This window comes from Aphelocoma coerulescens, chromosome 2 (genome assembly GCF_041296385.1).
Source record: "Aphelocoma coerulescens isolate FSJ_1873_10779 chromosome 2, UR_Acoe_1.0, whole genome shotgun sequence".
Lineage (NCBI taxonomy): Eukaryota > Metazoa > Chordata > Aves > Passeriformes > Corvidae > Aphelocoma > Aphelocoma coerulescens.
The window spans coordinates 23,800,876-23,823,699 of record NC_091015.1 but is presented as its reverse complement, the minus strand read 5'-3'; the positions used below and the strand labels follow the sequence as shown (position 1 = coordinate 23,823,699).

The window sequence follows — 22,824 nt, the reverse complement described above, 5'->3', positions numbered from 1 at the left end:
GTAGTGCACAGCAGCTAATTACAGGACCAGCTTGCTCATTTCACAAAAGGAAACCATGTCACAGAGAAGTAAAATGACTTGAGTAAAGTCACCAGTGGTTGTTAGCACAGTCAAAGGCAGAAATCTTACGTATCCACAAATAAGCAGTGCTTTCTTTCTGTCTCTTTGATATGTTTAAGGGTGTATTTTTCCATTTGGAACTCTGGTTTGGAAGAATTTTGATTAAACTTACCCTAAATGGAGAATTGCAACTTTAGTGCTATTTTTCAAACATACACATTCATTTGTTACCTCTACTGTCATCTCCTTGGACTGCTCCTCTACATGCTGAATAACTTCATAGCGAGTGCATCTGTAGTAGCCTCCAGTGGAAGAGCTGTGCTTCTTCCATTCTTCTAAGCATATCCAGCAAAAGTCATATTTGCACTTCAGAAAAAAAACAGGAAAAAGGAAAAAAAAAAAGTTGAAATGTCTTAGATTTGCAGTTAGGCATCATTACTCATCTATGGACAACTTAATTAACAGGATTCTGAGTGTAAAACATTTTTGAGGAGCCTCCTTCCTATTTTACTTACTAAGGAGATCTGTTTTTCAAATCATATCAAACCATGTCAGTCATCATTTTTGTTCCTTTGATCATAAGACTGTGTTGGATCTAAATGTTAAGTTTTAAGTGGATGAAATAAATGAAATGGTAAATACAGCTCCTCAGGCCTGTTTTTTTAATTAGTGTTAAAAAAACAGTCCCATTTCTTTAAATAACACAGAAACTATTAATGAGAAAGAGTGATTTTTTTTTTCCTAATATTACTTAGAAGAACATGATTACTGGTGTTTATGTCATGTGGTGTTCTTGATACAAAATATTGATAACAACTACTAAAGCCAAGAGAGAAGAGGTCTGAACATAGACTCTGATGAGTGATTACTTCCAGTGAGCCTTTTCTGAGCTGACTGACTGAAGTGCTTTCAAAATAGGTAACACCTTACAAGGAGGTGTAAGGTGACTTATGCAGGCTTCTCTGCATCAGAGAAGATCAAACTGTGTTAAACATTCTCAATTCAGCATTGAGTTCTCAGCCAGTTAATTTCAAAATAACTGGAAGCTATTTTTGGACGGATAAGCAAAAGACGTCACAATTTGGTGAATCATGTTATTTTATCTGTCTTATAGATGAGGAAACAAAATTTACATTAATTAATATTAAGCCTTGGGTATTATTAGTGGCATTTGATAAATTAAATTGCATTTCTTCTCTCTTTGATAAGTTTAACCTTTCCAAGAATATCTACTCCATACCAGATGTGTTTGTCTGTAGTTATTTTATACAATCACTTAGATATATTACAGGAAGAAATGAAATCTAATTCTTGTATTGTACTTTTGCTAATTTTGTCTCAAAAATCAGTAGTGCTGATTTTCTTCTAAAAAGCAATGCAGACTAGAATATTTCCTCTTGTTATTGTGCTGTTCCTTCTTGTTTTCAAACATTTTTTAAAGCTGCTGGCTTATAAAAAATGATAGGAAGTGCTGAGAACGAAGTATGAGAACAAGTGTGTGTGTTAAGTGTGTATGCACTGCATCATTTGCCTATCATTCAAACCCGTTTATTCATTACAAGAAAAAAATCATTACAAAATATTCAAAAGATCATATGAAACAAGCTGTTTCACAAGCAACTGAACTAATAAAGCTTGACTTCCTATTAATTTAAGTGTATATGCTCCTACTGCAATAATCTCAGCTCTCCCAAATTATCTCCATTCCGACCACTCCATTACACTTATCTTTAAATCTCTCATATCTCCAAAAGCCTCCTCCAACCCAAGATTCACACAGTGTTCCCAGACCCTCCTTCCAAGTATTGCAGTCTCATTACACATTCAAAACCACATCAGCTGTTTCTACCCACCTCCCAAACCTAAAATCATTTTCTGAAGGGCAAGGACAACCCTGGAAACTACAGCCTGTCAGGTTCACTTCAGTGCACAGTAAAATCATGGAAAAGATTACTCTGGGAAGTACTGAACAACACCCAGAGGACAAAGCAGTCATTGGTCACAGCCAGCACAGCTTCATGAGGGGACGTCCTGCTGGTCAAACCTGATTCCCTTCTATGGTTGGGTAACCCAACCAGCTGATCAAGGGAAGCCAGGTGATGTAATCTTTTTGGACTTCAGCAAAGCTTTTGATACTGACAGCCTCCTTCTGGACAGAATGTCCAGCACACAGCTGGATAACCATGTTACGTGATGGCTTCCCTTGGACACAAGACTTGAAAGAATACTGAGTTTGCTGATGACACTAAACAGGGAGGAGCTGTTGACTCCTCGAAGGCAGGAAAAGGTTCTTCACCCACAGGGTGGTTGGGCCCTGGAACAGGCTCCCCAGGGAAGTGTTCACAGCACCAAACCTGGCAGAGTTCAAGTAGTGTTTGGACAACTCTCTCAGGCTCATGGTGTGACTCTTGGGGTGTCCTGCACAGGGCCAGGAGTTGGACTTGATGATCCTGGTGGATCCCTTCCAACTCAGCATATTCCATGATTCCACCTATTTCATGATCAACTCCTGAGCTCTGTTTTATGTGTCTTTATGATCACTGAGCCTTGTAGCATCACCACCTGGGCTTAACAAATCCCATCTGCTGCCTGGCCACCGTTTGAGCCAAGCAGAGCAGGTAATTGCTGAGCAGGTAACAGCTGGGTAGGTATTTCAGCCTCTCTCGGTGGCAGTACAAATTAAGTCTCTGCATCATACAGCTAACAAGTTTCATGAAACTCGCAGCAATTTATTTTCTATGAACCCTCTTCTGTTCCTTGAAATCAAAGTACCCATAAGGTTAAAAAACGACTGTACATAGTGGAGTGAGAGAGCAGGACTGAGTAAGCCTTGCATTGCTAGAAGCTGTGTTCATAAAACAGTAAGAAAATGCCTGCTTAAGTACTGAAAACAGGTTTTTATGAGTAAGGAGTATCCTCCTCTACACCAAGGCACATGCTAGATGCTAAGAAGCAGCCACAGCCCATCATGAAGTGGGCTTGAACAGACCTGCCTGCCAAAAAAAGGCAGAAGCTCCATCAGGGATTGTTACTGCAGCAGAGGAAGCAACAAGTGAGGTGACCACGATTTCTCGTGTCCAAGCCCTGCAATGATCTTGAGGACACCCTTCCTCACCAGGCTGAAGGGAGGCAGCTGCTGCCTGCAGAGATTTCTCCATGACAAAAAGAATCTGACTGTTTTAAGGACACTTCAAGCTGCCTATGAGCATCAAAAAAGACAGGAGAACTCTGGTTGTCAGCCAGTGCCTCAGAATGGTAAATTATCTACATTCATCTGTGTTTAATGGCCAAAGTCTTCTCCAGCCTGAAGCCACTTTGTTCAGCTGAGCTCAGTGGCAACAGCTGCAACAAACATACCTTATACAGCTTTTAGAAGTACAGAATTTATGAGCTCTTTTAAAAATAATTTAATACAAAAAACCCAAAAATCCCCAAACCAGCAAACCTGGCATAAATCAAAGTGTAGGAGAATGTTCTCTTCTGCCAATGATACCAAAAAAAGCCCCAATCTTCAATTTGTATCACAGAAAGAGAGAGAAGATGTGACAATATAAAGAAAATGGGATCTGCATAGCAATAGAGAGAGACCTGCACATTTTCAGAAAAAGAAAGAATTATTTTCTAAATCTGTTAGCCTTCTATTGTGGGCCAACTATGTCAAGTGTTTGCTACTTTCTTATTTTTAATGATGCTCCTCAAAGGGGTTATAGTTGTAGTTACATAATATTTCTGACATAAAGAAACCGTTTTCTGAATATGCTGCTTTTAACTAACTTGAGAGAAAAAGCATTTTCAAATGATACTGAACTCATGGCAAAAATATTTTTTCTATTTTGGTAGCACAGTGCAAACTTGTGACTAATTTTCTGGCTACTGTCATCAATAAATTTCCTTTGGAATCACTCTTTGCTGTCTTGTCATTCCTACTGATGAATTTCTGTTTACAGTTTTCCACCTAAACTTCTCTTGCTTTGTTGCTGTGTTAGAGAAATAATGCAAAAGAAAACTACAGTAAGGCAAAACCTTTACTAGAGCTAAGCCTTCCTTAAAATCTTACATCTGCAAATTAAAACTGTTCTTTTCTTTCTCTTCTACATTGTTAATGACGATTAAACCATCAATTATTTCTGTTTCCTTGAGTTTCCTACTGTATTGGCAATTATTCTTAGGTGTTTATGGAATTTCAATCATTACAATGTACACTTGTCAGCCAAACAGATTTCAGTAAATATTAAACATTTTCTAAATACATGTAACCTGCCATTTGTTCGTTATCTAATTCTTGCAACAGGTTGCATGAGCTATCAGGCATGACACTTCAGAGGTTTTGGACTTCTGTGATCCTAAAATATATACAGGACATACAAACCTGAATTATAATCCCATGATAAGTCCTTCTTACCTTTGCACACTGCATGTGGTTGCAGCCCTCATTCTTCTGGATTGGAGACTTGCAGTTGGCGCAAGGTTTGGAGTTGGTCAGTAACCACAGGCAGTTGGCAGCGTCCTCATAGGCCTCACTCACTCCCACAACTTTTTGAGGGTGACAGGAGGATATGGCACATGCAAAAACAGAGAGATTGAAACTGTACTTTGTAATCTTTTGTGACAATCAGATTAGGAATGATGCATGTTTCCCTGTTTCTTGACAAAATATTTAAAATTTTCACAATATGTATTTCTCACATATATTTTATTATTAAATTTTCTAATTTATACATATATATGTATTATTAATACACTTATTATTTCTATCTATTTCCACACATCTCTTTTTATACAAATTTATATACTGTATATATGACAATTACAACATATAAAGGGGCAAATACATACATAACAACACAGGCAGAGTTTGACAAAGTAGGGTGTATTTTGTCTCTTTGTAAAATTTTCTGTGCTTTCCAAAATATTTATAACATGCTACGGGGAAGGCTCTGAACTGTGGTAACCAAGATAAATTAGTAATGTATTCAAATTGCTGTCATCTTTACTTTGTTAACTTTGATTAAGAAAATGCCTGTCCTGTGTAAACCCCTTTATTAATTTTTTTAGTAAATGTTAAATATCATTAACACTCCTACAACTCCCTTGCAGTTCACCCTCAACCTTACTATTATTATCATCCCCTATTGGCTTGAATCAGTTTTAAAGCACATAAAAATCTTCATGGAACACTACTCAATCACGGGAGCAGACTGGGCTAAAAATCAAAACTGGACAGGGTAAAATGAAGGTATATGCAGGAACAAATGGACTAATTAATGAAACAAAGCTTTAAAAGGAAGGGAAGGAGTTTTGCATACCCTGAGTGAACCACATGTATTTACAGGGAGGAATGTTTTACAAAGAACAGTCTACCATAATGCTGCATTAAAAATGTGAAGCAGCCCCTCATTCAGGGATATCATTTTCTTCCCCTTTTACCCTATTTTTCAACCAATGTTGAAACTAGTTTTTACTTAATGCAACTAAAAGAAAATCTGTCTAAAACCGAAAGATCAAAATGGCAACAAAACACCCACGCCCTCCCTGTGGGCTCTGCGTGACTCTTACGTTCTTCTGGTTTCATTTCAGATATTTTCTGTAGCCAGTCCTTCCAGGTCTGGCAGTCACAGGGTTCATGTGCTTCACCAAGACATTCCCTGAAAAAGATGGTGAATACACAATTACTTATAACTAAGAGATTTAGAAAAAAATTAAAATTGGCTCAAACTAAAAAGAAAAGATGCTCAAAATTTAATAAAGTCAAGAAAACAAAAGCCAGCTAAATAACATTGTTTTAAAATACACTTAGACTACTTCTCACAAGCATAGACGACCATTATTAATGATCAGGAGAGAAGTTTCTTAAAATTACAATCTGAAATAAATCAGACAGCTTGCAGTTTGTTCTTATACCTGGGTACTATTTTAGTGCCATGAAGGTGCTAGTATAGTTTCTGTGATAAAAGTAAACCAGGCTACAGAGTTTATCCAAAAGTAGGTAGTTTGCTATAGCAGAAAGGTATTTTATGTAGAATTGCTTGCATCTGTTCAGTTGCAATAACCAACCTTTAACTAGATTCAGTTAAAGAGTCAAGCTTTTAATCTAGAACAAGGTGAAGCCCTCCAACACCAGCATTAAGTATTTATGGATGTTTACTCTTTGCACCAGAGTCTCTTAAATGGGGCCTTGAACTTATTTACATGGACACAGTGGAGTAATGAGTCTCTTGAGCTTCTCCTGAAGTTCCTACTAAGATTAAGGATGGCAGTCACTACTACACAGTGGCAGCAGATACATCGCTTCCAGATGCTGCTTCAGTGTAGATATGTCAATATGCACTCTGGATTTGTAACAACTCCTTTTTTTCTACTGGAATGGCAGCAAATGGCCTCAGACATCTGCCATATCAAAGAAAATGATTTCAGATGGGCACCAGCTGCATCAGAGCATACACAAGTTTGCTGCAGATCCAATGGTGAACTGCTCTCTTGCAGTGCAGGTTCAGAAGCTACATCAATACTTTTCTGATTGCTCTTGTCCACATTTTAAGCAGGAATTCAGGAACAAAGAAAAGGTTATGGAAACAGTTTTGAACTTTTTTCCCTTAGCTAGTCTGCTAACAAAAAAGCTTAAACTTGCATCTCTAGTTTGGACTTAAGATCTTAGCTGGGAAAGATTGTACTGGAATGAATAACTGGTCCTTAATAAGGTAATTTCAGCCTTGGTTGAAAGCTAACACCTTTCACATCTGTTGGACAGCAGGACACTTAAATCATTGACTTCAAGAGTGCCAAAACCCTCTCACAGTATTTAGTATTTGTTGCCAGAAAGGACTGCAAATAGCAAAGATTTAACATTGACATGCTCAATTTTAAGTTAAAAGCTAATTTCTATGGGGAGTGGGAGGAGGGACTTGTGTCTTTGATATTTTCAAATTGGTAAATTTGTGGATTTTTAATGAAGTGCAGTCATACCTATATCTAAATCTTTATCTCTATAGCTATCTATATATGATAGTCACAACAGTTGTTCAAGAAAAACTTCTCATGGAAGAAGCTCTTTCCTCAGCCCACCCCAGCACAAGGATTTTTATGCTGGGATGTCATTTTACTAGAGGAAGAGTATTGAGCCTACTGTTCATAAAAGTTTTTATGAAAGTTGTATTTTGGATAGACTTCCTGACAGCAGTGAGTGAAAGGAACTAACACTGAGCAGCTGAGCCAATTAACAGTATGAGCCTCCCCAGACGCCTTGCTCAATACTCAGCAGGATGATTTATTTGAAGGCACAGTACACACTTATTAAAACTGTGGCAAGTTTCAACACAACAAGTTAAAATTCATGGAAAGGCTAAAAACAGCACCAAAGAAGAATGTAGTTCTGGATTTTTTCCCTCTCATGATAATACATTCGGAATCAAAACAGCAAAACACTGTTGCAACTTGTAACTGGCTTCCCAAGTGCACCTGAAGAGTTGTCGCTCCTGCAGAATGAGACTCTGCTCCTTGTCCATATCTAGGATGAAAGGAGTGAGGACTGATGGTACAAAACTAAGAGTGCACTGCCTGCTAAGACTATTTTCCAGAAATGTCTGCTTGCTACATTTCTTTGTGCTTCTGAAACCGCATGAAGGGGGTTCTAATATGTTGAATGGATCTGATAATAAACTGATGAAGGATTTGTGCACAGTTTTAATGTATAGTACATTTAAATAATTCAGAGTGCTTTTTCTGAAAGGGAATAGAATTCCCACAATAGATTACATTTTGTTGAAGATGCTGTGAGTGGTGGGTAATGAAAACTGAGTAAATCCTAGGGAACTCTGTGTTGAAGAGGAACATTCCTACTCCTACATTAAAAAGGAAAAAAAAAATTGCTCAACAGACTCAGAGAATTTTCTTGCTTTTATGAGCAGGATGGCTATAGATCTGAAAAAAAGTAAATGACTATCTAGGGGTTGGTTTTCTAATACATAAATTCTAAAGAATCTCTTACTAAATGCAGTATCAATTGCTATTACAATGTCTAAGCTGTAGATTACCAGGGTAAAACTTGCAGAACTGACAGAAATACGGGACTGTGGGATGTGCTGATTGAAATTTAAAGAGACAAAGCCAGCCCCCTTTAAACACACACGACAAAAACCCTCTGAACTGAGAACACGCTTTTTCTCCAGAGGAACTCACTCATGCACAGAGTTTTTGTACTGTAAGACCAGTATAGTGTCCCTAGCAAATGGTTCTGATTTGAGGTACCACAGGATGCTTTGGTTGCTAGCAGAACTTTCTTGCCATTGCTGAAACTCTCCATTCACTTTTATGAGGATGAAAAAAGAGGCTTTGGAAAGGCCTTCTTGGACATTTTGTTGCTAACATGAGGTATTCTTCGAGACCTTAACTGTATTTGCTTGTGCAGTGTTTCAAAGCATTAATGTAAAAAGAATATATGGAAATATTATCGGGAAACATAAAAACCCCCTTTCTCCTAAAAATTAGTCATTCAGAGGACATTTTCACCCTTGGTGAACATTCTGGGGAGCTAAAACATTCAGTCCATGTAAAGGAAGCAGAAGCTGCCATTGTCTGAAGGTTTATGTCAATATGACACTGAAGTGGTCTCAGGTTCCTTCAGGCTAATGGAAAAATTGATTCTCTGTCTGTCATCAGAAGCAAGGATGAAAGGATGGTACCTTTTTGTGGAATACTACCAAGTTTTGTTGTATGTTCACTGGTAGAAAACATTTTCTGGTTTGTTTCCATGGGACTTGTTTATTTCTGAGTTCTCCATGCATTGTAAATAACTTCATCCCAAACCTCGTGGCTTTTGTGGTTGTTTCATTAGGTCTGTTTTGGTTTTTTTCCCCTTCTTCCTTTCATTCATATGGGGAAAGAACTAAAATCAGAAGCATCTTTCATTAAGAATTATGATATTTGGAATCAAGCTGATGATTTAGAATGTTCTTGTATCATGGTTTCAATTGAAAAATGAAAAGAAGAATTGCTGAGCTTGTCTGAATACCTATACTTTGATCGACCCTTTTTCATTTTCCAAGAACATAAAGATGTCCCACTACAATAGTCATAAATTGTCAGTCTGATAATATCAAGGAAAAATATGCCAGATCTTTGTTACTTTTGTTGATGCTGTTGTGTCTTTTTCTAGGAAGTGCTGAAGATCAGCAATCTGAGAGATGTTTTAAAAAATATCTGTCTTTTTACTCCTTCTTGAGCTTGTATTCATCTTAAAACTCAGTCGAAGATAACAGAAAGAAAAAGTGCTGAACCTAAAGTGAAACAAAGATTGGAGTGATCCTGCAAACAGAATAGCTATGTGTGAAGGAAATGGTCCTTCATGGTCCCATTTAAACACCAGCTTCTTTGATGTGATTCTAGGAAAATTCAGAAAGAGCTAATATTGTTCATTTTCTGCACTGCAACTCAGAATGTGCCATGTTTCGACTATACAGCTATCCAGACACAAAAATCCCCGTTCCAATATCCCACTTCTTCCACCCTCAGAGCAGAACATCACAACATTCCATGCTGTTGTTTTGCACCTAACAGAGCCAAAACTGACCAGTGTATTATAAATCTTTGCAGTGCCCCAAAATACTACAATATTCATGCACATGAGGTTATTTGGTGCGTGGATAGAGGATAGTACGGTCATATACCATTCCATACTAATTTCTGTTGCACTCTTGGTGCCAAGTGGGACTTTTTAATTAGTCCCTGGAATAGCAGTGACTGTGAGTTTATGTAGATGCAGTTAAACTTCCAGTACTAACCAGCAAAAAAGATGTCCTTTTCCACAGTCTACTGCAGGGGCTTTCAGCATAGGGAAGCTAAGTGTATCTGATCCTGTTGAATTTGACCCTTGTCTTGTTAGCCTTACTGCTCTTTCACAGCCAGGTATAGGACACCACTTAATAGCAGGATTATTTTCAACAAAGGCCTGTGGGGAAAAAAAAAGAAATAAAGGAAAATATTTTACCACATATGATCAGATTTCATCCTTGATATAAAACAATCTGTATTCATAATCTTCCTTTGAAGGAACAAAGCCAAAAACTATAAGAACAGTCTTGTAGCTACAAGGACAGACTTTTAAATATAGTTATGGAAAGGGAATAATTTAATGTCTGCTTTTTTTTTTTTAGTAACAACAGTACTTCAGACTCACACTAAGAATGAAATTACTTACATTCCAAACAAAATGTTCCATCTCTGCAAGTTAATTCCTTTCTGATGTGGCTTACAGTTAACTTTATTATATACGCACTGGCAATACACTTCTTAAGAAAACTGATACTTTCAGTTGGAAAGAATGAAAACCTTACTGATTAAACAAAAACCCCACAATAAACTAGAAATCAGAACTAGACTAACTCAGTAATTTATTTCCCATCTTTTTTGGTTAATTTAACAGGCCTTCTTTTGTAAAAACGGTATCTAATAAATGAGGATAAAAAAGGAACTTCCACTACTTTGCTTCAAACCTATGCTGATCACCAGTCACTTGAAATAAAAGATGCTGAAGATGAGTCAGATCTGGTAATTTAATTTGCATCTTACTGTGTATTAAAGAGACTTGTCGCAGAGAAAGCATTGTACTGTAAATGAAAAAATATTTCTCTACTTCTGCCCTACCACCACTGATAATGTAGCACATTTCTCAAAGACTAGTTCATTACTACACTAGTATAAAAGAAGAATGCTGAATTAAAAGATTGCTCTTAAAAACAAATTGCAATGATGAAAACAAATACGTTAAAAAACCCAGGAAAACCAAATCAAGCTTTTCCTACCCCTCCTATACAGCAATCATGTCAGGCATTGTACTAGTTATTTTTTAAAATGACACAGGTACTATTTCTGAATGCAGTAAAAATAATCTGAAAACTTTTAATATTTCAGATGGCAAACACAACTCTGACTGATTAAAACATTCATATCACCTGTCACAAAAATACGTTTGATCAAATGATTTTATTAATACTGCATTAGTATTAACATACTGTAAATACCGCATTTCTGCTTAAGGAATACATAAAATGTTCTTTCTTTTTTTCTCTGTGGTATAGCAAACATTGATATTATGCTATGTAAGTGCCAATATTTGTATGTATTTGTTTATTAATTTATACTTGGAAAGTTACAGATATACTACAGCATTTCATACAGAAGCTTTTAGTTACTTTTTATAAAATGAAATAGGAGTTCAAGAGTACAAGAACAGTTTGATAATTTACCTTAATGTCAAATTGAAGGTATCTCTTGTCCATCTCCTTGGAAACCACACTTTCTATGATGTCTACAGGCACAAGCTGGAAGCAATCATATGCTGGGCAAAAAATGTTGTGAGCTTCACCCTCCTGAATTTTCAGATTCAAAAATCTGCCAGAATTTTGTCAGTCAGTATTTGTGAACAAAAAGGAGAAGTTAAAAGGCTGTTGAGTACTTTACACTATGTTCACAGACATTCACAATGATCACTTTTTAAACAGAGATTAAGAACTATTGCCATCTGCTCAAAAGAGCTACAGATTTGATGAACAGCATAACAAAAAAATAAAGAACATTGTCATGGTTCAAATGTGAGCATCATCAGCAATATTTAGCCCTATGTTTGTGGCTGCCATCCTTTCCATTTATCAGACAGCTCTACAATGTTTAATTAAACATTAAACAAAAAGAGCATTACTTCTACCTTAAATCAGAAACAGAACATGGAAGTGTAATTAATCCAGGAAATAATTAATTTAATATGCAATTAATTTCTACAACTGTTCTAATAAAACCAGGTCTGTTCTTGGACACAAATGTCTAAATGGTGACTTTTTTAGTCCCTGACCACCAGAATGCAAGACAGAACAAGCTCAAAGATCTGCTGAAAGCTGGACTTTAACAGTTGTTTAGTTTCAAAGCTGTAACAGACTTATTAATGGGATGGCAAGGAATATTCCATTCTAACTTTAATCATTTAAAGGACAGGCAGTTATTCCAAGGTAGTCACTTGAGATCCTTTAACAGTTAAGGTAGAGATACTTGTCAATTCATCCCATCTTAGATTTGTATCTTAGAGTTAGATAACTCAGTCCTGGCTATGCTCCCAAGTGACTTAGAAATGACTGGCTCAGAAAGATGAATTCCACCCTAGATGTGCCACCACAAATGCTTGCCACTGAACTGTGGCTCTGAGCCTGTGGCTCTGAGCTGGACCTTGTGTCCTGCACAAAGAACACACAGTCCAGCAGCCAAAGAAGCACACGTCAAACCAGCGATCTCTTGGTAACCCCTACATCCTGCCCAGGGATTTGCAAGGCAAGAGAAGCACACCTAACAATTTTCTTGCTGCTGAAAAGAACTGCCTTGGGAAAGATCATATGGAAAAAAAGCTCTTCCTTAGCACCTGGTCAATGAGTTCATACAAATGGGGCTGATCTGCAGTAGGAATAACTGTGCTGAAATGATGCTGTTAACAAGACACTACAGGGGTACAGCTCAAGTAGTACAATCTCCTGAATGGGGACACAGATGAATACAAAGCACTGCATACAGATATAATTATTCCTGGGAAATATGATTAATATTTATACTACCATAATTATCCACGTCTGACTACTCTGACCTATGCAGTAACAAGTGTATTAGACTAATAGGACTTCTAATTGAAATCTACCCCTCAGTTATTAACCCTCAACATAACGAAAGCATTTTAATTGCTTTTCTGATTGGAAATGGATTCACAATGCCTGAGTTTAGCGTGCTGAACTCAGAGATGGAATTAAGCATGTGCTTAATTTAGAAAGCGTAAACCCCAATGCTGCCAACACCACACACACAGAGAACAAATCAAGAGTAGGCTTATCTACTTACACACAAGCTTAAAACATTTGCTTAGGAGTTTTGCTGAGTCAGAACCAAAACAAACATTACGTAAACCTAAACCAGTTACAGTAAAACTGTAAACCTAAACCTAAATAACAGTTATTTGAGTAAGTAGAATATTTGATAGATGCAAACCAGCAGCTCTTTGAAACCCAAACACTACTTTAACATTAGCTGTTTATGGTCTCTGTCCTTTCCTCTTCAAAATAGCAAGTATGAAAGTTTCTAAAATGATAGAAAAGTACATATACTCACGCCTCCCAGCATGCTCTGCAGAAGTCATGTCCACAAGGCATATCCACCGGGTCTTCAAACACAGAAATATTACACATGCAAATGTCACACTGTAGATGAAAAAAAATGCTTCTGGTTAAGAAATACCCTAAAGCTTTTTGTATTGTTAGCAAAATGAGTTATATTGGAAAATCTCAGCAAAAATTTAGAGCACTTAGTAAGGGAAAAAATCTAACTGTATCCAGAAAAAAAAGTTATTTAAGCTATAGGAATGGGAAAGATTGGGTATCTCTGTTTCTATAGCTCCCTATCCAAAGAGCATATTTTGGGTTGCTTTTTGTAGTGTCCTTGAGCTCAGGAAGTGCTTCACCCTGCAGAGTGCTGGAATCTCAGAGTTAGAGTTCTAGGTACAAAAGGGAGCTGCATTTTTCATCAGCTTCACTGACAGCCAGAAATTAGCTTGGAAATGATAGAGGCTACAGGAAATGTTTAGCATCTTACAAAGTCAGGTCTAAATCAAGGTGGAACAGTTTAAGTGTGCAGCACCAGCAAATATTTTAAGTAATAACCTACATATGTATTATTTTTTTGAAAAGACTTTGAGGTTTTTGATCAAAATGAAGAGTAAGTTACACTACAAATACTCCAACAGAAGATATAATTGTTGAATTTTTCAGAAGTAAGTACTAAAGAAAAAAGAACACTGAATACCGAGACCCTTACTCTGAAATAGTTAAAGAGAAAATACTCACTGCTTATGGTTATCTGTGGAAATAAATATTAATGTTCTTCAAGAAATACAGAAAGACTTTTCTTTTCATTGAAACAAAGACACCGTGAAAATGTATTTCAACTTTCAATGCACTGGGTATTATACACACACAGGATATTTTCAGAAAGTTAGCCTGTGCTATGCCACTTTAAAAGCACTTATATTACAGCAAAAACAAAATCAAACAAAAAAATGGCCTTTAAGGTGTAAAACTCAGTGAAGATATGTATTGTTGCTTCAGTCATTTAACTTTATTGTCTTGCCAAAATTAAATATTTTAAAAGTTGACAATGCGTTAAAAATAATAAGAGCTGTAAATTTTGTTTAAAGTGTGTCTTTAAAGTAAGGAATTTAATGAAGCCCTGAGTTCAAAACATCACGTAAAAACATTTACTAGAACTGTTTATAAAATAGGATGCAAATGTGAAACATGTAAAGGAGCTTTATACCTTGCGGTTTTATTTTATCTATTCCTTTTAGTTTTTATTTTCCTGGCAAAATGAGATTTGACAGTTCAGGTAAGATTCTTAAAGAAACAGGAATACTAAATGTGTAACTCTGGATTTGGATTTAGACACACTAGATCTCTAATGGCAATCATTATCCAAAGCTGCACTCCTGGCTTATGGAACATCAATGAGAAACAAAACACACAATGTAAAACTGAAGACATATAATCTTCTGTTCAACATTTTAATTAGGACAATTATTCATGGACAATGATCTGCTAATGTAAATAAATGTACAATAATAATATACCTTCTATATAGCTTCTTTTACAGCATTTTACAATTAGAGAAATAAAATGTTTCTATGCAAGAATGCAAAATCTTAATTTTAATATGAGATTTAGGGATGACCCATTTGCAGGACTGCATGTAATATTCTAAAAAAATGCTTAGATCACAGAGCAAAAGTTTTATAATGCTGCAGCTGTGGATTATTAAAAAGAGAACTCTGTCTTCCAAAAGAGCCAACACTGATTTTAATGAAAGGCGCTTTCATATTTCAAATTTGCAAGAGCTTTGTAAACCGCTTGAAGCAGCCCACACATAGTAAAAGTAATTATAAGCTTACAGTACACTAGTGGGTTGACATTTCAAGATGCAGACAAAGACCATTTTGTTTTGTAAAGAAAAAATTTTCAAAAGGCAGGGTTCACAGAACTGAGTACATTTGGGGAAATGGATACAATGAAAGTGAACATCTTGATAAGGATGAGATGAGAAGTTCAAAAGAGCCAAATACACTGATGTGACTGTAGCTGTCTAAAATGAGAGTTTGTGAGTGACAGCCAAAGTAAAAACAGAATGGTTTCTATTTGCCAGATGCTCAACTGTTTTATCATACAGAATGTTTAAGGTGCCAAATTCTCTGTTCACCCCTTTTGGAAAGAGAAACACTTTATACTTTTACAAAGGTATTTTTGGCAGCTCCCCTGTCTACACAGGTGCACTGTATTTAGAAATCAGCTCTTTTGCCGTGCTGGTTTAAGATCTATTTATAAATTTACCACAGCTGTCTCCATGTCTCCTGGTGAGGGGCTGATTTCATCGGGGGAAGTGACAGAAGAGCGAGTAGTGCGTGGAGTGCGTGGAGAAGGGAGCGTGTCCCACGCATTGTATCCGCTTGGAGGGGGCGTTGGCATCTGAACCCCTGAACGCTGGCAGCAATTCTCTGGGTTACACATCCAGGCTTCAAGTAACTTCTCCCTGTCCCAGTCTTAAAGAAATATAGAGGTACAGGAAATTACGTACCTGACAATGTTTAAAATATATTTTGTAACTCCACTGATGCGCGGGGGGGGGTGGGCGGGGGATGGAAAGAGCGTCGCGTCCGTCCCGATCGCGCCCCGCGGAGCCGCTCCGGGGGTGCTGCGCGAACGCGCTCGGACACCCCCTGACACAGCGGGGTGTGGGATACTCACAGCCACACACACACAGAGCCGGACAGCTCCTGCCGCGCCGCTGGGCCAGGGAGGCGGGAGGGGTCCTTTATGTGGAGCTCCGAGGGGTTTATTGAGGTCCCCGCCCGAAGGGATCCAGGAACAAAGAACACTGAGGGCTCCGGGGTTTTATCCGGATCGGCACCGGGGTAGGGCAGAACATCAGAGCCTATCCTTTGGGGCCCAGGGGGTGCAGAGGGCGTGGGGTGACAGGACAGTGAGCAGTGGGGAAGGCGAGGGGTGGAACAAGGGACCCGGGAACCAGTGGGGTACCAAGGAATGGAGAACTATCCAGAACATGAACTTAAAAAGGGTAAAAGGGGGTGGTCTTAGTGGTCTCTGCCCACTGCCCACCAGCGGACCTCCACTGTTTTGGGGCTCTGTGGCTTCTTGGTCATTCCTGCAGTGGATTCAACCACTGCAACACTCCACCCATATATAAACACTAGACAAAAAAATTTTAAAATGACTAAGTATGATAAAGTGTGATTGAATGGAACCTTAGACATTACATTTTCAAGAACGCATTCCAAGATAATACATAATGCAATGCATTTTTGTAAATAATTGCATCACAAGCATCTCCTTTCCCTTCAATATCAGTCTTAAAATTATTTCTGTTATTTATTTACAGCAATTGTAGTAGCTAGAAGACTCAATTAAAAACCAGAACTGTACCGACTTTCACAGACAGATGAAAATATACCAGCCCATACCACCGAATTTTCATTATTTTCCTTTCTATGAAAAAAGTAACTGTTTAATATGAATTTAATTTTATCTGCTGTGTTGTTTTTTTTTTTTTTTAAATGAAGCCAGGAAATTAAGGAAGAAGACTAAGTAAATCCAACTGGATTACAAAAAGATTTGAGACTTAATGAGTCTTTATGCATATAAGTGATATGTTTCTGGGGGGGAAAAAAACTCGCACCTAAGTGGAAAGAAAATTTCATATATTCTCACTACATTTTATTCTATAATTAAATGTTAGTAAATGTTTTACTTCTCTTCATAATTAACACATGTTACTAAATGGATCCACTGTGTTCTCTTTACTAACCTATGAATTTTAGTAAAACACAAGGTAGTTATATTTGTTGAATTGCTTCTTTTTTATCCTGAAATCTACTGCTGTATAATGAACTAAAAGAGAAACAATGTTGAAAAAACACTTGTAGAAAAATTGGAAAGTTATCTGTTTTCATGACGTAGCATTTCTTTTTAATCTTGCCTCTAATTCTACATACTTCTGTCTCTCAATTAAAAGAAAAAAAGAAAAATACACTCTTAACTCTTAAAACCTGTCAATAAATTGTCAACCTGTGTCAATAAATTGATATATTTGTACAACAAAAGAAAGCAAAATCTGCTGGATTAAATATTATATGCCTGTAAAGTATTAAACTGAGTATATAAGAATGATCTTTCCAAGAATTTAAAACATGCTTTTCATACCTTGTGTGAATTAAGTCAAGATTTCACATTATTCTTCTGTGAATTTCAAGATTTAATGCAAAAACATTACAATTTGTCATTTGATGTCAATTGTCTAAATATCTGTAAATACCTGAGTTATTCCCTTTGCTAAGCTGAACCAATACAGCTACAGGCAGAATAGTTGGCTTTCTCATGACTTTCTAATTGTCTGTGCTTCTTTCTGTGCCCTGGCCAATTGCATTAAGTTACCAAGAACATCACTAAGGCAACATCAGTAGAATGACCTTTCCAACACAGACTGATTTCTTCTCAACTTTCAATTCCTGCTTGCTAGATGCTGGCAGACATTTCTCCACAGTTTACATCAACCTCACTGATTTTCAACTAATTGCAGACTGAGCTGAGAGTTTGAACAGTATTCCCATAATTTTCCTCTTCAAAATATCTGCACAGGTTATGGATCCTACTCAGTCAAGTATTTATAATTTTTAGCCTTAATGAGACTATTCTGCATTCAAATATTGCACATATTATAAATACAATATAAGAATTAAGCAAAGAATCAACATTAAAAAAAAAAAAGCAAGGACTGTGCCTTAAATATAATCAAACTGGCACAAGCTCATGTTTACTTAATTCAATGTTAAAAGCAACACAAATATCAGCTATGCAAAATAATGTAAAAGAGAGGAGTTTCAGGTACCACAACTCCTCATGAAAGTGTACCAGAAGCTGTGGGTTTAAAATAATGTCAATTTCACTTTTCCCTGTCTCACTGATTTTCACAAGGAGCCCACAAAAATAATAGGGTATGAAAGCTTAATCCAGCAACACAGTGATGAGCACGCAAACCATTAACTGCCTGAGTAGTTCCTTTGGCATAAAGTAACAATGCAGATGCTTCAGTAAGCATAAGTTTTGAATCATTGAATCAAAGCCTAAAGCTTACACTGAGTTTCAGAGATACTTTTGTCTGGAGCAAACACACTGAATTCAGTATATCCCCTTTTTGACAACCCCAGTTTAACTTGAACAAGAGTACAGATTTATTTAATTGAAAATAAACTAGTTACAGATATGCCAATGGAAAAGCATACTCTGTATTAAAAGTGTAACTGTAAAAAATCCTTCAAAGGACATACACTCATTTAATTTAAATTCCAAGGCAATTTCCAACCACTTATTACAATGGTCAGACTGCTTTTATTTTAAAAAAAAAAAAATTGATCCGGTTTTATACACAAATATGTAGTGGCAGAAAACCAATCATCTGACAAAAATAGGTTTGATGAATTTGACTTTTTTGACATATAAAACCATGGAAGTTTTACTCCTGTGTCTCTCACCAAAATAGGGCAGTTCTGTTTTTCCACACTGCTTAAGTTAAACTGTCTTCATTATAATTCCTAGTTTGAATCACTTTCCTATCAGCTTCCCTGTCTGCCTCAATGCTTTTTGACATACTGAAGCTGTACTTCTTTATGAAGTACTGTGTGGTCTGTTTCCTGCTATTTGATTAACCACTACTTCCCTTTCACTTGGAAATAAAACACAAACATAAAACTGTGGTTTTGAATTTGCTGAAAGCAGTTTCTTTAGACTTTAAGGTTTGGGATTACCATGTGCCCGAAGTAGAGCTTCTGCAGTAAAGAGCGGGGCTTGAAGCATGTCAGCAGATTCCACGATCAGCATATCCTTAAGCCTTCGCAGGTCTTGAAGTCTTAGACCCTCATATGGCTTTAAGAAGAAGAAGAAGAATGATAATTTATGGCTACTATTTTCAAGTTAATCTCTAATGCAATGTTAAAAAGAAAGCATTCAAAGCACTGTTACTGTTCACGATCTCAACTGTGAGGCAGTATGGGACAAAATTTATTCACTGTGCACACCAGTGACCATGCAAAGCTATATGGAAGCACTGTCATTTTGTAATATTTATAGTATGATTTTTGTAAACTTCAAAATCTAAAAGCCATCTTCAAATTATAAGCTAGCCTAACACCCACTCTCTCTCTCCCAAAAAAAGCTAGATATTCACAGAATCCAGATGAACTTCGATTCAGTGATTAGGCCTCAGATATTGTGGAATAGCTATGACAGTGCATGACTAGATTTGAACTAAGGATTTAGAGAAGAGCCAGAGAAAGGACAGGTTAACATACATTGCATATAGATTCTCTGACACTAACTTTATACATTAATTGAGACCTGCTAACTCTGACTTGATCTGGAGGAAGATACATTGAGACATTAGACAGTGAGAAGTTTGTGAGTAGAATCCAGTACAAGTCCTCTGAGGCACCCTTTCAGAAGCGAAGTCAGTCCTGAATAGGACACATGAGACATGCAATTAGATGTGCACAGAAACACAGAAGGGTTGAGGTTGGAAGGGACCTGCAAATGTCATTTTTTCCCAACCTTCCTCCTCAATCAGGGTCACTTAGAGCCAGCTGCCCAGGACCATGTCCAGATGGCTTCTGGATATCTCCAAGGCTGGGGATATACTGTACATGAAGATGTCAAAACTCTCTTTGAGAAACAATGGCCAACTCTCATAGCCCTACAGAGAGCAGATTATCCAGCTACCTTCCTGGTCTGGAGCTCCATTCCCTTATTACAATTAAAATGGCCAAATCAGAAAGACAAAAAGAAGTAATTTTAGGATTCAGAATTTGCTCCAACCAAAAGAGCAGAGATACACATATGTTTGCAGACTCCTTTTTAAAACAAAGAAAGGAAGACTATGATAGCAAATAACGTATTTGTTAGTGTTGCCCCCTAGGAAGAAAGAGGAAAAAACAAGGGGGAGGGTCTGCATAGAGAATGGATACAGAAAGGGTATGTAAAAACCACTATTCTTACATGCACTAGTTTTATTTATATAAAGGATAGCTAACAAAATATTTAAAGCATTTGACATAAAATGCTACATGCTCAGAACTAATTAGGAACCTGGCCACCAAATGGCAATTGTCTTCAGCAATTTGGAGACAGAAGTACACAGCAACAGTGGTGACAGATAACCACAGTTAAGACTATGCATCATTATTTACTATCTCCAGTGCTAGATTATAAGGACACACATGTATGCATACATACATAGCCCAAAAGCAAAAGACTGGTTCTGTCCTAGAAAGGTTACAATCTAAGTAAAAGTCTACTGTCCCCTTTGAGGATAACAAGCAGAAGGCAAAAGTGATAGGGAGAATGGATTCCATGGGTTTCTAAATGCTTTTGTTCTTTTGAGACACCTACTCTAAAAATGTAACTTACTTCCTGTACTCCAGACATCATCATAAACTCCATAATGCATCTAAAACCATAACTGACTCCCACAAGGACATCTCCTGTTAGATAATCAGTGAAATAAACAGGTGCGCCTCGATATTAGAAACTTTGTCATCAGCAAGAGTAATGCTCCACAGATATGAACTGGGTCTTTGTTCTTTTTGAGAAAGCAAGCAAAGCAGAAGAGAAATGACCTATGAGTGTCCTGACCTGTATCTTGATTGCTCAAGTTCAGGCAGTTTCTGTATGTCCTTCCATTGCTGATCATGCATGACTCAGTAAAGGACAATCTGAACGTTAATGGCTTGCACTGAAATAAATCTGGGCCACTTGGATTAATAGCATGCTGGAATTTGACTGACCTTCTTAACTTATTACAAAAGAGGTAATTTTAAAAAAACATTTCAGAGAAACAGGGATACTGTGTGCCAGAATGATTATAATTGTGCTGTATGTACAGCAAAAAAATAGAAGCAAAATGGTCATGACTGAATCTGAACTCCGTTTTGAATTGCAATTGTAAAACAACCAGCTGTGTCAGCACAACAGTACTCAATTTTTGAAGACCATATACATCATGAGAAAAAATGTCTTTTCTGTTAAACTTGCAAAATATAAGCATATTTTATGACCTGGTATTTTATCCTGAAATGCAGATATGTTCAGAATTATATGTAATTGATTGGTTCCAGGTCAAACACTGGCAAGTATCTCCCTCTGAGTAACAGACTACTATATTATCTCAGCTGGAGCATTCCACACAACCTAGCAAGGGAGTTTTGGATCTGCAGTTTTTAAGAATCCTTATTTTATCTTTTTAAGTAATAAGGAAAATCTTTATTAAGAATGTGTTTGAAATGTCAGACATTTGTTTCATAAAATAATGTATAAGCCCACAGAAGAAGATGAAAGAAAAGAAATTTTAGGCTGGCACTATCAAGTAGCTTAATCTGGAAATTCCAGAGTGAAGATTTTATACAATGGGAACCTTAAAAATGTTAATGTGTACAAGACAGTCTTGTAGAGATTTGTGAAGATACAGTCTTTAGTTATGAGGGTGTACATTCTTTATATAATATCACAGAGGTTTGTTTTTAACTACTTCAAACACTGATGACTTATCTCTGCAATGCCATGTGCTGTAAAGGATTTTGATTACAGCTTATGATGCTCAGAGACCTCCTTTAATGGTCATTTATGGAGGAGTTCTTTATTGATATTTACTGTGAAAAAGACATTGATCAATACTGGCATAATTTAACTAGATAATGATTTTGAAATATACTGTTAGAGTTACTACTTTAATGCATTGCTGAGCTTCTCACTACAGATTCCAACATTTCTGTATTCTCAAGAGCCCTTCTTTGAAATTTTCTTCTCAAAATTTTACTACTAACATTTAGATATCCCAAATTATACATTTTTTTTCTCCTGAAAGTACTTTCAGTATGTAAGCTGATTATTTTAACAGTTCATTTCAAACTATTATTACTTTCTTCTCTTTTAAAGCACCATTAAAATAGACAGGGGCAAAGTACCTCTTTGCTACAGTGATGACTATATAATTAAATGGTGTCAAAACACTCCATGAAAACATCCTTCTTTATGGGTGGATGGAGTTCTATAGTTAATGGAGTAATATATTAAAAAATTATTTATACTCCATTTAACTCATTCAAGTAAAATTATATGCACTACATGTACATAAGAGTACATGTATCTTAACTAACTGTACTCCCCTTCTCTCCTTTCACTTAATAAACCATTCTCTATCTGTAGAGAAAATAACTTTTAATAATTTAAGAAAATTCTTTGTACTTATGGTATTTGCATTACTTATATATTTATATGACATAAATTCAGGAACTGAAAATAACCATTCCAATTATTATACACTCAGTAAATCTGTGATACACTCACTAGCAGTGTATTTTTACAGTACTCAGTGGCACATATGTAAAATGAATGAAGAAATGATATATTTTGCTATTGCACAAGGTATTTCACTGTGTCTGACTGAGAGCCAAAACTGTTCTTGATGATCTACTCTCAGGTACTGCTCATTCCCAGATGTTTCTTATGTAAGTTTGAAACATTACATTATTTGATTGAAAGGAAGGACCCTGTTATCTCCCAGGGGTACATCACCAAGACAAAGATGCTCTCATGCTACAAAAACATGATGTAAACAGCAATGTAAGAGACTGTG

General features: G+C 36.7%; 1 protein-coding gene across 4 annotated transcripts in view; it reads right to left on the bottom strand.

Moving 5' to 3' along the window:
* Window positions 1-22,824, bottom strand: part of ANKIB1 (ankyrin repeat and IBR domain containing 1) — an 89,703-nt gene that overhangs the window by 10,749 nt on the left and 56,130 nt on the right. For all 4 annotated transcript variants that reach the window (XM_069006803.1, XM_069006807.1, XM_069006806.1 and 1 more), the window contains exons 5-12: window positions 18,947-19,064; window positions 15,459-15,667; window positions 13,195-13,283; window positions 11,301-11,445; window positions 9,837-10,003; window positions 5,617-5,705; window positions 4,463-4,593; window positions 292-426 (exon numbers count right to left, since the gene is read on the bottom strand). In XM_069006803.1, the coding sequence (XP_068862904.1) occupies window positions 292-426; window positions 4,463-4,593; window positions 5,617-5,705; window positions 9,837-10,003; window positions 11,301-11,445; window positions 13,195-13,283; window positions 15,459-15,667; window positions 18,947-19,064 (1,083 nt within the window). The remainder of the gene's footprint in view (window positions 1-291; window positions 427-4,462; window positions 4,594-5,616; window positions 5,706-9,836; window positions 10,004-11,300; window positions 11,446-13,194; window positions 13,284-15,458; window positions 15,668-18,946; window positions 19,065-22,824) is intronic.